This window comes from Oncorhynchus mykiss, chromosome 1, assembly GCF_013265735.2.
Source record: "Oncorhynchus mykiss isolate Arlee chromosome 1, USDA_OmykA_1.1, whole genome shotgun sequence".
Classification (NCBI taxonomy): Eukaryota; Metazoa; Chordata; class Actinopteri; order Salmoniformes; family Salmonidae; genus Oncorhynchus; species Oncorhynchus mykiss.
Genome location: NC_048565.1, coordinates 65,181,600 through 65,197,754, shown reverse-complemented (window position 1 = coordinate 65,197,754; position 16,155 = coordinate 65,181,600). Strand labels below are relative to the sequence as shown.

The 16,155-nt window shown below is 46.3% G+C and overlaps 1 protein-coding gene across 6 annotated transcripts in view; it reads right to left on the bottom strand.

Annotated features, from left to right (window-relative positions):
* The window catches only part of LOC110527046 (tetratricopeptide repeat protein 7A), a 48,399-nt gene that overhangs the window by 23,933 nt on the left and 8,311 nt on the right, over positions 1-16,155 (bottom strand). For 5 of the 6 annotated variants that reach the window (XM_021608212.2, XM_021608213.2, XM_021608217.2 and 2 more), the window contains exons 3-15: positions 15,903-16,071; positions 11,774-11,904; positions 11,503-11,627; positions 11,100-11,178; positions 10,732-10,901; positions 9,727-9,790; positions 9,419-9,556; positions 8,746-8,829; positions 8,050-8,154; positions 6,273-6,390; positions 5,843-5,900; positions 5,646-5,718; positions 5,363-5,523 (exon numbers count right to left, since the gene is read on the bottom strand). In XM_021608212.2, coding sequence (XP_021463887.1) covers positions 5,363-5,523; positions 5,646-5,718; positions 5,843-5,900; positions 6,273-6,390; positions 8,050-8,154; positions 8,746-8,829; positions 9,419-9,556; positions 9,727-9,790; positions 10,732-10,901; positions 11,100-11,178; positions 11,503-11,627; positions 11,774-11,904; positions 15,903-16,071 — 1,475 coding nt within the window. Of the gene's footprint in view, positions 1-5,362; positions 5,524-5,645; positions 5,719-5,842; positions 5,901-6,272; positions 6,391-8,049; positions 8,155-8,745; positions 8,830-9,418; positions 9,557-9,726; positions 9,791-10,731; positions 10,902-11,099; positions 11,179-11,502; positions 11,628-11,773; positions 11,905-13,034; positions 13,197-15,902; positions 16,072-16,155 lie in introns of those variants that run through there. The other variant, XM_021608225.2, reaches the window with a different exon arrangement.

Here is a 16,155-nt window from a genome sequence, read left to right as displayed (position 1 = left end):
CATCTGCTTTGCCTAATATAAGGAATTTTAAATGATTTATACTTTTACTTTTGATACTAAAGTATATTTTAGCAATTACATTTACTTTTAATACTGAAGTATATTTAAAACCAAATACTTTTAGACTTTTACTCAAGTAGTATTTTACTCGCTGCCTTTCACTTTTACTTGAGTAACTTTCTATTACGGCATCTTTACTTTTACTCAAGTATGATAATTAGGTACTTTTCCCACCACTGAGTATCTGTAACTAGCATTGAAAGAATGTATCAATGCATTGTTCTCTAATTAAAAATCTCTCCCTAATTCCTGAATCACGTTTGTGACGTCAGTAGGCTACAGCGATGCTTCAGAGGGGGAGGGGCAGGTAGCCTGCACACACACTGGCAAAGATTTTCAGCTGGCTGGCAGACACTGGAATATGTTGAGTGACAGAGGGAGGGCTTGTTGCGTTTTTTTGTGGGACTGAAAAAAAAAATGCCCAGATTGTAAAATAACGTTATTAACCAGTTCGCTTGCTTTTAAAATAACAGTTCTGTTCCGGAACAGCATAGATCACTTTCATTCCCACATGTGATTATTTTTGACATTTTCCAGTTTTCGGTTCTAATTCCTGAACCGGTTCGAACCCCCGCACCAAACACATCAGCAAACATACACAACCACCCCACAATATAGACTCAATGTTGACACAACATTGCTGTGTTTGCTAGGTCAGCACATACTGTTGACACATCAACCAGGACCTGACAATACTATCATATAGGATCATCATGTTTATCAATGTATGTTTATAGAGCTTTGGTCCTCTGTTCTCCAACAGATGGGTGAGGAGGAAGACCTGTTTCAATGGCCAATGTCCACCAATAGACAAATAGACTGGACAAATACAGACGCTCCCCCAGATTTTCCAATGGCTCCACACACACGTACAGTGGGGGCTAGTCATCTGCTCTGTGTGTGATAGATGGAGAGAGGTTGAGTATGTAACGGGAAAAGAAAGAGAGAGACAGAGAGAGAGTTAGGGCCTTCTTTCAACCGTGTGAGAGAGCGAGAGACGCCCGTCTGTGCCTGCTTGCTGTCTTTCTGCCTGCCTGTCTCCCTCTCTGCCTATCTGCTTGCCTGTCTGTCTCCATTCCTGTCTATCTCCCTGTTCCCCTGCCTGCCTGACTGCTCCCCCAACTGAATCCTCTTCCAATTATTCCTCCCTCTCCTCATCTCTGGCTGCCAGACAGCACTAGCGATCAATAGCGCAGCGAGCCTTCGTCGGGGGAAGAACTACCGGTGAAATGTGGCTCGTTACTTGGTCACGGGTGGGCGGGCGGGCTGGGGGGATGGAGCGAGGGATGGGGGGATGGAGGGAGGAGAGATGCCTACTGGATCATCTGACATGAGGATGACAACTGCTGCTGAGGGATGTGATGTTAAGGATACGCCTGTCAGTGGGGCCAGTTGGGGCTGAGGGTTTCCTATTAGCCCCCGTGCCGAGCAGCGTTTAGTAGTGGAGTGATGTGCCGTGTGTTAGTGGGCTTCCTCCTGGGTGTGTGTGTGTGTGTAAGCACTCACGCACGCACACACGCACACACACTAACATCCTGCAAGATGAATGCAGAATCAAAGGCTGGGATTAATCATTCTCTTTAGAACAAACTGTGAAACTACTCTCTCTCTCTCCTCCCTTCCCCCTCTCCCTTTCCCTTTCTACAGCTCTCTCACTGTGCTAGATAGAATTCAATTTAGATTGGAAATGCTCGCCTGTTTACTGGCTGATTAAAATTTCAAACATAGACAGAAAGATTTAAAAAAAGAATGCAACAGGCTATTACTGCATTTTAAGGTAAAAGCTCAATAAAATGTCTCAAATATAAGAAAAATGTCCACATGTCCCTCTCCTCGCCCCTAACTGGGCTCGAACCAGGGACCCTCTGCACACACCAACAACTGTCACCCACGAAGCATCGTTACCCATCGCTCCACAAAAGCCAACAACTACTTCAAGGTCTCAGAGCAAGTGATGTCTCCGATTGAAACCACCGCTAACTAGCTAGCCATTTCACATCGGTTGCACACACATGTCAACTGTTTCACCCAATTGCTGTCTGCTATTAATAAATGAACTGTGGCACCATGTGGCTTGAATAGACATTTGTGTTTAGAGGCTACCTACGGACATGGCATACGAGACGTGAGAAATGAATCGAGATCTGCGTGTTTACACTACAGTAATAAGTGTCTACGCGCATATTATTATCAATGTCCATGTATTGTAGTGTAAAAGCTGTATGTTAGGAGAAAAAGAAAGACAGAAACTGAGCGAGAAACAACAAGGATTCAGTGTCTGTGCTACAGTGGTGCAGAGATTCTATGACTAGCGCCACCTCGCATGCACACGCGTGCACAAACCCTCACACAACCTGCTCAAACCAAATCTTCAGCATCATTTCTACACACATACAGCGCTTTGGTAAAGTATTCAGACTCCTTGACTTAAAAAAAAACATTTTGTTACGTTACAGCCTTATTCTAAAATGGATTACATTTGTCTTCACACAATACCCCATAATGACAAAGTGAAAACAGGTTTTTAGACATTTTAGCAAATTTATTTAAAAAATGAAAAACAAAAATACCTTATTTACATAAGTATTCAGACCCTTTACTATGAGACTCGAAATTGAGCTCAGGTGCAGTCTGTTTCCATTGATCATCCTTGAGATGTTTCTACAACTTGATTGGAGTCTACTTGTGGTAAATTCAATTGATTGGACATGATTTGGATTTGGATGCAGTCTATCACAGTGCCATCCGTTTCGACACCAAAGCCCCCTATACTACCCACCACTGCGCTTCATATTCACTTCATATTCGTCACCAAACCCACTGGTTCCAGGTCATCTATAAGTCTTTGCTAGATAAAGCCCCGCCTTATCTCAGCTCACTGGTCATCATAGCAGCACCCCCCCCCCCCCCCCCCCCCCCCCCCCCCCCCCCCCCCGTAGCACATGCTCCAGCAGGTATATTTCACTGGTCACCCCAAAAGCCAATTCCTCCTTTGACCGCCTTTCGTTCCAGTTCTCTGCTGCCAATGACTGGAATGAATTGCAAAAATCACTGAAGCTGGAGACTCATATCTCCCTCATGAACTTTAAGCATCAGCTATCAGAGCAGCTAACAGATCACTGCAACTGTACATAGCCCATCTGTAAATAGCCCATCCAATCTACCTCATCCCCATTCTGTATTTATTTATTTATCTTGCTCCTTTGTACCCCAGTATCTCTACTTGCACATTCATCTTCTGCACATCTATCACTCCAGTATTTATTTACTAAATTGTAATTATTTCGCCACTACGGCCTATTTATTGCCTTATCTCCCTAATCTTACTTCATTTGCACACACTGTATATAGACTTTTCTATTGTGTTATTGACTGTACGTTTGTTTATTCCATGTGTAAATCTGTGTTGCTTTATCTTGGCCAGGTCGCAGTTGTAAATGAGAACTTGTTCTCAACTGGCTTACCTGGTTAAATAAAGGTGAAATAAAATTATTTTAATAATAGTAATCTTTATAAAACAAATTTGGGAAAGGCACACGCCTGTCTATATAAGGTCCCACGGTTGACAGTGCATGTTAGAGCAAAATCAAGCCATGAGGTCGAAGGAATTGTCTGTAGAACTCAGAGAGACGTTTAGAACCACCAAGACCCTTCCTAAAGCTGGCCGGCCGGCCAAACTGAGCAATCGGGGGAGAAGGGCCTTGGTCAGGGAGATGACCAAGAACCCGATGGTCATTCCGACAGAGCTCCAGAGTTCCTCTGTGGAGATGGGAGAACCATCCCTACGGTGAAGCATGGTGGTGGCAGCATCATGCCGTGGGGATGTTTTTCAGTGGCAGGGACTGGGAGACTAGTCAGGAATATAGCTGTTTTGTAACGCTCCCCGTCCAACTTGACAGAGCTTGAGAGGAACGGCAGAGAAGAATAGGAGAAACTCCCCAAATACAGATGTACCAAGCTTGTAGCGTCATACCCAAGAAGAGTCGAGGCTGTAATCACTGCCAAAGGTGCTTCAACAAAGTACTTTGGTCAATTTAAGGATTGACTTACGTAAATGTGATATTTCAGTTTAATTTAATTTAATACATTTGCACCAAGAAAAAACACCTGTTTTTGCTTCGTCATTATGGGGTATTGAGGAAAAACAACAATTTAATACATTTTAGAATATGGCTGTAACGTAACAAAATGGAAAAATTCAAGGGGTCAGAATACTTTCCGAATGCACTGTATGTGTCCCTGCCTGGGCTGAAAATACCCATTCTCTATTTCTCCATAACAACTGAGTGGAAAAACAACTGATGTTGACTGCTCCCTCCACCATATGACCTCATGGTTACCGGGGTGATGGGCATTCCTGGCGCAGGGAGGGCTGTGATTGGCTGAGCCTGGCAAAGAGCTCTTAAATGGGTCAATGCAGTCAAGTGTCTCTATGGAGAAGATGTGTGTGTGTGTGTGTGTGTGTGTGTGTGTGTCTGTGTGTGTGTGTGGGTGTGCGTGCGCACGCATATGAATATGAGGTAGAGAGATCGCTACAATATACGCTTTAGATGATCTAGTATACAGCCACAAATACAATATCAATTGCATGTTTGATTTTCTCTGTCCTTCTTTGACTCCACTTCTCTCTTTAGTTCCCTTTCTCTATATCCCACTCATGCATCTCTTATCTATTTTCGCTGTGTCCCTCTCTGCCTCTTCTTGAGATCATGGAGACCAACACTGACCCCAAATGGTTGTTCTGTGAAGAACACGTGTATTAGATGGTTGTTGCAGACGCTCAGGTGAGGTGGTACTGCAACCTACTATAAATGGCACGTGGCTATCAAATATCCATATTCTTCTAATAGAAAGAGGCAACACTGAGGCACGGGTCAATTGCATGGTGACATATGAGTATAATGCAGGGTGTCAGTGTATGTTTACTACTGCATAATATTTTCTGCTTCTCAAACAGAGAGGGAGTACTGCAGCACCAACCTACATGGTAAAGTCAGTGCGGCAGTGTGAATAGGGTAAAGGTGTGTGAGGGTAGTCTCCGCGGCGCACTGCAGATGCCCGGTCTGGCACGTCTAAATAAAGCCTTCGGTGTGCGTGTGTGTGTGTGTGTGTGTGTGTGTGTCCGTCCGTGGTAAGACACCCTATCCCCACAGAAAGGTCCGGAGCACCCGTATGGGTGACACACACCGGAGCTGGTCTCACAGACAGACAGACCAGACAGACAGACAGACAGACAGACAGACAGACAGACAGACAGACAGACAGACAGACAGACAGACTACAGGAGAGAGTGGGTTACTACTTGAAGTTCTCGGGGTGTTGACTGAGGGCTAGTGTGAGGGTTTCCAGGGCATGTTGGTGGTGTTTCTGGGCGCTGAGCAGCAGGGTCAGCAGGTGGAGAGAGTGCAGGTCGTCCCCATGCAGAGACAGAGCCACCTGCAGGGGATCCATGGCAGCTGCCACCTGCACACACACACCCACAGTGAAGAACAGAAACCCAAGGACTAGAGAGGCATAAGATCCAAAATGGAGAACCACTAAGACGAGCCCTAATGGTGAGTGCGTGTGTGGCCGTGCTGACTGACCTGCCGTACAAGAGCCAGCTGGAGCGACAGGTAGAGGGCAATCTTAGCATCATTGGGGTCCAGTGCATAGGCTCTGCAGTAGAGAGGTCACACTCACTGACAAAGCAGAATAAACACACAAACTGTAGCGCACGCTGACTACAGAAACAAACACACCAACCTAGACCGACAGAGAGAGGTTGGCAGTTGGTACATACTTTTGCAGATTTTGCAGCGCTCGTCTGTTGAACCCATCCCGCTGAGCTTTCAGAGTGGCTGGAGAGAGATTAGGTACAGAGGGACAAATCCATTAGTGGAGAACATGATATTTTAGTGGACATTTTCTAATAGTAGATTATAATGAGGTTCGTGGTATTTTTTTCCCCGCACAGTTCTACTGTCTTTCGCACCACTGACTGTTCGCGAGTAACACCTCAGATTCATCCATACACAGTTTACCTCTGAATTAGTTACGGCAAAGAGTGATGGGGATGGGGAATTAGGAAGGGAAACGATGGATCGTCAGGACAAGTGAGTTCAGTGGGTTCTGTAAAGTGGCGTTTTCTCACTGTATCTGGACAAGGGACTACAGGAAGGTTACAGGAAACCTATCCTGCCTCGACAGCAGCTCGCAGTGATGTCTCTTACCGTCAGAGGCCTGCAGACTGCAGCACAGCCCCACAGTCAGGTACGCACGGGGCAGAAACTCTGCAGCCTCCTCTCCCATGGACACCACACGCTGAGACAGGGCCTCTGCCTCCTCCAGCTATCACACACGCAGAGATAACAGTCAGACGCAATACGGGTGTCTAGTAGTACAGTCTCTAGTCTGCTGAAGTACTTACTATGGAACCAACTGTGCGCTCAAGGGTTTAAAGGCGTGTTCAGTTTGTCTTGTTTAGTGAGCTTTTCTATTCGTATAGTATAGAGAGTTCGTATCCGAAGGCCTGTATGGTAGGCAGAATGACATCGAGGGAAGAATGACATTGAATAGTGTTAAAAGGCAGTGTATGGTTAGTGTGAGGAGGACTCTGTAGATTCAGGTGAAGAACAGCGCACTATAGAGTTGAGAGAGAAAAATGATGTATTTACCTGATTTCTTTGATTTTAACAAATAGCAATTCATGCTTAACAAATTAGTCCCCCCTCAAACAGCGCCAGGCTGCAGTCAGAGTGTGGCTGAGCAGGGCTGTGTGACTCGGTGTAAGGTATGGGGGGGGGGGACTATCCCCCCTCTCCTGTCTTACTCCTGTACCATAAGCCCTTCCCTCTCTCTTTCTAGCTCTCCTCTTCATCCTCCTCCTCTCTCGCGATCCCTCTCTTTCTAGCTCTCCTCTCCCTCCTCTTCATCCTCCTCCTCTCTCGCGATCCCTCTCTTTCTAGCTCTCCTCTCCCTCCTCTTCATCCTCCTCTTCTCTCACGATCCCTCTCTTTCTAGCTCTCCTCTCCCTCCTCTTCATCCTCCTCCTCTCTCGTGATCCCTCTCTTTCTAGCTCTCCTCTCCCTCCTCTTCATCCTCCTCTTCTCTCTCAATCCCTCTCTTTCTAGCTCTCCTCTCCCTCCTCTTCATCCTCCTCCTCTCTCGCGATCCCTCTCTTTCTCGGAATACGGATGCTATCAACAAAGTTCCATGAAACATTTTAGAAAACGGTTCAGTGCTATTATCCTGAGCTTCTGAAAGGTATTGAAAACAGGGGTGTGAAATCATTTTGAACCCTGTCTCTTTGTGGAACAAATTACAATAATACTTGTTAAACAAAATCTCTTTCTCCAAGCAAAAATAATGATAGCAGTATAAAGGTCCAACATTTCCCCAAATTATTTATTTTATACAGTCCTTGCTCGTCTTTATCGAGGGTGCCAATCATTTTGGACCCCACTGTATGTATATATATATATATATATATATATATATTGGTCACTCCACTCCAACCAACTAGGATTCAAAGGTCCTCGAATCACTCCCAAAAGTCTCAGACTCCCAGACTTTCCAGTGCAAATGTGTTTCCATGGTCGGTTATTGGGTCCAGATGTATTGTCATTCGTTGCTCTGTGGTCCCACAGTGTCCTATTGTGATTACGGCTGTAAGCGCCTTAGTCTCTCGAGACACCCATGATCTCTAGCTCCTCTGTTGTACTGACAGATGTGCCATGCCGTCACGCGTCTCCTAATCCTACACCAACCCCCCCCCCCCCCCCCCCCCCCCCCCCCCCCCCCTCCTGGATCAACGGGACAGCCAGTACTGGGCTGGCTACCACAGTGGAGGGGTGGGTAGGGCGTTGTTAGTGTGGAATAATGGGTGCAGCTATTCTGGATGGTGACAGACTTCCTGTATGGATGGTATGCATGGTATGTTGTGTACATGTATCGTGAAATAGAAAGAGTGCGTGTGTGTGTGTGTGTGTGTGTGTGTGTGTCATTCACCCAGTGCAGCTGGCCGATGCAGACTTTGGCAGCCAACATGGGCAGTGAGGGGTCCTCGGCTCTCATCCTGGCACACTCCTTGAGCACAGACACGGCGCCCACACCCTGTAAAACACAGACACACACACACTCACATATTCATGCTTACACACACACACACACTCTCATACTGTAGTCAAGTGATATAACAGGAGTATAGATCACACACACATTTACTATCCATATAGAGTAACACAGATACGGATTCATATAGGCCATTCATCAATGCACTACAAACACTATCACACACACGGCTGGCCCTGAAAAAGAAGCGGATCTGATGACACTGAAGCCCCCCCCCCCCATCCTTATAGGGAACAGACTATTTCCAGAGCTCTCCATTGATCTCCAGAGTCGCCTCGTCCTGCAGGCAGCCAGGCAAAGGAGGAGATCAATCCTCCTGTTTCACTCAGATTCCAGAACTTTCTATCTGTGTCACACTACTCATCATCTCCCAATGAGCGCTCGCTCAGTCAGCGCTATCGCACACGCAACCTCACAGCAACATTTAGAGGATGAGTGAGCCTATATGATTGCGAGCAGGTAGTGGTGCCAGTAGGATAGAAAGTGTGTGTGTGTGTGTGTGCGCGCGCTTGTGCGTGTGTCTGTGCATGTGAATGGTGGGGTATGTGTGAAAAGATACGACGATAAGCTCACCTTCCCACACGCCATGAGTGACAAGCCCAACTGGTGCCAGAGGTGGAACTCCTTAAACGAGAACTTCATGGCCCGCTCCAGGCACTGGAGAACACATACATACGTGCAGGCACACAAGACACGCACGCACACACGCATTTCAGCTCGCAGGGCAGACGTATCAACACACGTTGTTGAAGAAGAGTGAGGTTGAAGGTTGAGGGCTTGAGGTTAAGTTAAAGAGCTCTAACTAGCAAGCTCCACACTGTGACACCTATGAGAGGGAGGAAGTTAGCCAGGCAGACAGACATAGCCAGCGTCTATTGTTAGCTAGCCTAGTGGCGCCCTGCATGGCCCCACACGTGAGAGGGTTCACCTGTTTGCCAGTGCTCACTCTCATTCACCTGGAGAAAAATGGCTGCCAACCTGAATGCAAATAGAGAGAAGACTGGGTAAGCCAGAGAGACAGAGAATAAGAGAGAGAGAGAGAGAGAGGGGGGAGAAAGACAGAAAAGGATACAGAGAAAGACAGAGAAAGAGAGAGCACAAAACCCTGCTTGAAAGTATATGACACAACAAGGGGCATTACAAAGTTGCCAGGCAAGGGCTTTCCCTTCACACAGTCTAGAGCTAATTCTGTTGAAGTATCTCCTATCCTCCCTTTAGCCTCCAGTGTTTTTCGAGGCAGTCTCACCTCAGACAGCATGGCATACTGCCCCCTCCTGGCCATGCCGATGCTCAGCAGGTCGTAGACAGAGGTGGCGTCCTGCAGACTGGTCTCCTGCGCCTCCTTATGGTCGGGCGCTCGGCTGATGACTGCATCTCCGCTGGCCTATAGGGGGAAGAGTACAGATTCAGGATCAGATTCAACACAAGTCTGTTGCAATAGTAGGCCTATGAAGTGCCTCTAATCTGCTACAGTCCTTTCCTTTACCTGATTTGACGGGACCAGTGAAAGCTAGCCTTACACCTGTCAAAGCCTTTTTAAAATCAATGTCTCACCATGGATTCTGTGATGAGCAGCAGGAGGACTGCCTCCTCGACCACGTCCTGGGGACAGAAGACACTGCGAGGAGACACAGGAAATAGGAGCAGGAAGTGACGAGTAACGCAACAGCCCCATTTCGTTGGCTAGATCACGGGGAGTGTCCTGTTTCCACTCCACCTGCTGGTGGTGTAACACAACCCTCTGACCACCCCAACAGTATCACAGCACGCCGCTCTCTCGGGTGTCTCTCACCCGCACGTGCACAAAATGTGTAAGCACGTGTGTACCTCTCTTTTTTCCTCTGGCACATTCCCCATTCCTCCCACCAATCAGTTGAACCATCTCACTCTCTCTCTCTCCTTCGATCTCGACTGCTCTCTGGCTGATCCCCTGACGTACCGACTAAAGATAAAATTACAAGACACTATCAGGGCACTTCTAAAGGAGGAACCCTTGACAACGAATCGGGCATACAACAACAGCAACCTTATTTCCCAGAGTGCATTCTCCGTTCCTGCTCTTGTGCTCTCACTCACGCACATTGTTTGGGGCGCAGCATTCGATATCCTCTGAGGATGGCGCATACCAACAAGATCTTATATGAGATCCGCTGGAACAGCCAAAGGTAAGTCCCTGACAAAGCCTCTAAAAAACTCCACACAGGAAACACGAGTCCACAGAGTTCCGAGCCAATAGGAGTCAGACTGTGGTGAGATCAAGTCATGTTCCACGTGTGGGTTTTGTATGACCGGAATGGTGGACTGGGCCTCTAGGAAGGTCTGTCTTGTCGAAGCTCTGGGACTATTTAAGGTTCAACGGTTCAAGCAGGGTCACACACATCTCTCCCTGAATGGGAATGTGAGTTGATCTCTCAAGCCAGTGGTGAAGTTAAATGATTGAGCAATATCAGCGGAATAATGCAATTACACATGAACAGAAAAGAAAGGGTGGGGGGGGGGGCAAGAGACAGAGGGAAAGAAAGAGAGGAAGGAAAAGAAGAAGAGAGGAGAGCTACAGACCTGTCAGTACTGTAGCGCTGAGGTGGCTTGGAGGAGGGGTAGATGGCGTCCTTCGGCCCGGCGTTCCCTTCTCTCTGCAGCCAGGCGGAGGGTGGGAGGGACATGGGGGCCCAGTAGCTGTCCTCACTCACCGAGCTCAGCAACACCTCAGCCAGCTTCCGCGCTGCAGCCTATGAGGCACATTAATTAAACATGCCATACAGCGCCCGGAAAATATAACTAGGGCACAACTAGGGCCAGGACTGTTTCCTGACTAAGTCAAGTCGCGTTGTCAGGAAAACCTCCAGGCCGTAAAGGTAAAATACATATACCGGTAGACAGCCAGTGATTCGTCCTGCTAACTAGGTGACAATGTGAGTCCTCCTCACCTTCCTGAAGCTCTGGGAGCCTCGAGACTCCACCACCCCGAGGACCCTACGCAGCTGGTGGGCTCCCTGGGCCAGGTGACTGACAGACAGATAAAACAGACAGAGACATGCAGACAGACAAAACAGACGGACAGACAGACAGGGTGTTCAGTGCCTAGGGCCTTGTTGGTCAGTGCCAGCAGCATAGCATGCTGCTCCATCTACGCATCAATGAGTGGCGCACCGGAGCTCAATCCCGCCACTACAAACAATGACTCTGTCCTATCTGAGGTGCAATACTGAAACCTACTGGTCAAAAACAAAAGTGCCACTTGCTGTGGCTGAAATCACAACGCACTGCTCCAGACAGGAAGAGAGCGAAGCTTCCACCATCTTTGACTGCTCTACCGGACCATTTACTCACCCCCTATGTAGCAGACACAGGTACGCGCTCTGTAGCGCCGCCTGCTGGAAGAAGCCCAGGTCAATGTCCAGTGGTGGAGGGGCCAAACTGGCCTTACCTAATTTAGAACTAGAGGTGACCACCATCTGCCAACACAGTAACAACTTCAGTTGGTAAACACATACACCAAGTGGTTTTGTGCCGCTTTGTATCATGAAATAACATGTATTATCTGCATTGGGGGTAAAAAAAAAACACAAAAAAACACAAAAAAACACACAGACACACGCACCTTATCGAGCTCTTGCAGGTAAACGAGAGCTGTGTCACAGGCCCTTAGGTAGCAGGACAGGCATTCCTCCTCTCGCTCAGACAGACGGACGCGGGAGGCAGCTGACACTGCCTGGTGGTCCAGGGACAGACCTGAGAGAGAGAGAGAGAGAGAGAGGGGAGAGAGAAATACAGAGAGATACAGAGGGATAAAGAAAGAAAGAAAGAAAGAAAGAAAGAAAGACATTTGACACAGAAAACAAATAGCACTGTTGCTTGTAGGAAGACGCCGGCTTGTTTTGTATGGATAATGTGTAATTTCGAGACAATGAGTGTATGGGAGGATGAGCTTGGGACAGATGGCCGGAGGGGGAATATGGTTATTAGTATAAATAAATAGAGTGAGACGAGACCTCCAGGATTGCAGGGAGGCAGGGAGGACACGACCAGACAACAGCCTTAATCAAATAAGGAGCAGCTGCCAATAGACAAGACCTCATCTAACAAATATTCCTATCTCATAACAGTAACAAAACAATATAATGGAAACCTTGGAAGGAGGTTGAGAAACTATGCAATGTCAAGCCCTGTACATAGCTGAGTGATCCCCATCAGATCTTCTCTTTAAGCATATTGGCTTGACTCTAGTACTATTCTACTAACATTACTTATAGTCCATTATGGTTTATTCAATGATAGACATCAACAAGGCTGCTTCATGAAATCTTCCCTTCAATCTAAGCAGCAGACACTGTGATGACGTTGACGTGTCTACGGCCAGGAAGCTATGACTGGTTTGAATGTAATGCATCTCATGATGATGATGTGACGCTTCTCAAACACAATTATCCAGACATGGACCAGCAGTGTGTTGTGTGTGACAATGTACAACGCCCTCTGTTTCACTGTGTGTGTGTGTGTGTGTGTGTGTGTGTGTGTGTGTGTGTGTGTGTGTGTGTGTGTGTGTTCATGTGGAAACTCTGCCTAACAGAACTCATAGTTCCAGTCCAACTATATATAGATGGTTCCCTAGAGACATCTTTACTGCATTACTTGGACTCAAATCTGAGTAAGTTCCCATTTGATTTGTAATCACTTCCAAGAGAAGTCTTAAACCAGGAAGTGATTTGAAGAACGAACAGACACAAAGACACACACACATAACAATACCTTTGGCAAGAGAATCAACGCATAGCAATCTGTCAAGTCAAATTTCCTCCCTCATGTAAATGATCACACGGCCAACGCTTCCTTTCTTTCACAGCCTAAAGGAGAAAACTCACCAGACCGATTGTCGGCCTGTATGGTAGGGGGGCCGTTCATTTGCCATTCATTCGCTTGCTGGCGGTTCGGTCTGTTATAGGGTCCTCCTGCCGGCACTCTGTTCAGAGGTGCTAAGTACTCTCGGCCGGTAGACACTCGACAATCTTACTGGTCTGTTCGTGCCTTTGGAGTAAAGATTTCACTACATTCATATCAACATACCTGAGATTACTGATCTCTCTAATCAAGCAAAGGTTTTATTTATTTATTATGATTGTATTCAGACACCCTAGAAAGGGCGACTTCTAAAACCATACACGGTTATAGTCATCACAGGCCTATAATAACTCCTACCATGGGGATTAGGAAATACAGTGCCTTGCGAAAGTATTCGCCCCCCTTGAACTTTGCGACCTATTGCCACATTTCAGGCTTCAAACATAAAGATATAAAACTGTGAAGAATCAACAACAAGTGGGACACAATCATGAAGTGGAACGACATTTATTGGATATTTCAAACTTTTTTAACAAATCAAAAACTGAAAAATTGGGCGTGCAAAATTATTCAGCCCCCTTAAGTTAATACTTTGTAGCGCCACCTTTTGCTGCGATTACAGCTGTAAGTCGCTTGGGGTATGTCTCTATCAGTTTTGCACATCGAGAGACTGACATTTTTTCCCATTCCTCCTTGCAAAACAGCTCGAGCTCAGTGAGGTTGGATGGAGAGCATTTGTGAACAGCAGTTTTCAGTTCTTTCCACAGATTCCCGATTGGATTCAGGTCTGGACTTTGACTTGGCCATTCTAACACCTGGATATGTTTATTTTTGAACCATTCCATTGTAGATTTTGCTTTATGTTTTGGATCATTGTCTTGTTGGAAGACAAATCTCCATCCCAGTCTCAGGTCTTTTGCAGACTCCATCAGGTTTTCTTCCAGAATGGTCCTGTATTTGGCTCCATCCATCTTCCCATCAATTGTAACCATCTTCCCTGTCCCTGCTGAAGAAAAGCAGGCCCAAACCATGATGCTGCCACCACCATGTTTGACAGTGGGGATGGTGTGTTCAGCTGTGTTGCTTTTACGCCAAACATAACGTTTTGCATTGTTGCCAAAAAGTTCAATTTTGGTTTCATCTGACCAGAGCACCTTCTTCCACATGTTTGGTGTGTCTCCCAGGTGGCTTGTGGCAAACTTTAAACAACACTTTTTATGGATATCTTTAAGAAATGGCTTTCTTCTTGCCACTCTTCCATAACGGCCAGATTTGTGCAATATACGACTGATTGTTGTCCTATGGACAGAGTCTCCCACCTCAGCTGTAGATCTCTGCAGTTCATCCAGAGTGATCATGGGCTTCTTGGCTGCATCTCTGATCAGTCTTCTCCTTGTATGAGCTGAAAGTTTAGAGGGACGGCCAGGTCTTGGTAGATTTGCAGTGGTCTGATACTCCTTCCATTTCAATATTATCGCTTGCACAGTGCTCCTTGGGATGTTTAAAGCTTGGGAAATCTTTTTGTATCCAAATCCGGCTTTAAACTTCTTCGCAATAGTATCTCGGACCTGCCTGGTGTGTTCCTCGTTCTTTATGATGCTCTCTGCGCTTTTAACGGACCTCTGAGACTATCACAGTGCAGGTGCATTTATACGGACACTTGATTACACACAGGTGGATTGTATTTATCATCATTAGTCATTTAGGTCAACATTGGATCATTCAGAGATCCTCACTGAACTTCTGGAGAGAGTTTGCTGCACTGAAAGTAAAGGGGCTGAATAATTTTGCACCCCCAATTGTTCAGTTTTTGATTTGTTAAAAAAGTTTGAAATATCCAATAAATGTCGTTCCACTTCATGATTGTGTCCCACTTGTTGTTGATTCTTCACAAAAAAATACAGTTTTATATCTTTATGTTTGAAGCCTGAAATGTGGCAAAAGGTCGCAAAGTTCAAGGGGGCCGAATACTTTCGCAAGGCACTGTAGATCATTAAGTACATTTATGCACAGTGCTGTTCAACTTGAGTGTTTTTCAGGGAAACGTGCTAGTCTGCAGGCTTTGGCTGTCTCTTTGTCTAAATCGTGGGAGAGAGAGTAATGCCAGTATGCAAATCATATTTGAGATCCATGTAATCATTACACAGTACAGACGGAGACTAAAACCAGATACCTGATTGAAATAATCATCATTTGTAGCTCTGGGCTTGTAATTATAAAGCGTTTCATAGTAGGTGTGGTGATCTAGGATCAGTTTTGCTATGTAGATTATAATGAATGGACAGAGGGGGGACCTGATCCTAGATCAGCACTCCTACTCAGATACTTTATGAAAATAGGCCCTGGTCCTTCCTTTAGTTTGTGCATTGAGTGTTCATGGATGGGCAACTGGCGCCTGCAGGCCGCACAATTTTGAAGGCCCTCGGATCAATTGGCTGACAGCCGTGGTATATCAGACCGTATACCACGGGTATGACAAAACATTTACTCTTACTGATCTAATTTAAGATGGTAACCAGCTTAAAATAGCAATAACGCATCTCAGGGTATGGTATATGGCCAATATACCATGGCTATGGGCTATATCCAGGCACTCTGCGTTGCGTCGTGCTTAAGAACAGCCCTTAGCTGTGGTATATTGGCCATATACCACACTCCCTTGGGCATTACTGCTTAAGTAATAATGATGAGTTCAGCTTTTTTTGTGGCCCTCACCCCCATCAAAGTTGCACATCCCTGATATAGGTCATATTCAGGTCAACATTTCAGGTAACACAGAATGCTTAGTCTGTCTTCTAAAAAATTTCCATAACTAAATACCACACCGGTTAAACATTATGCGTTTTCCATATATCATACCACCCAGTATTTGCTTATGAAAGGATTGGTACCTTTGATGACAAAGGCCTCTGCGAGCAGACGCAGGTGGTAGACGGGCTGCTCGTCCCCCGTCAGCTCGTCTATGCCCACCCTTGCACACATGCCCTGGGCATCACGGTAATGACCCTGGACATAGTGTATTTTGGCCATCAGGAGAAGAGCCTCGTTCAAGTGCCTGGGCTATGTGGGGACATACAGAGAGAGAGAGACACAACACGATGGCTGTTTCGAGAGGCTAAGTGAAGGGTAACAGAGAAAACAGGT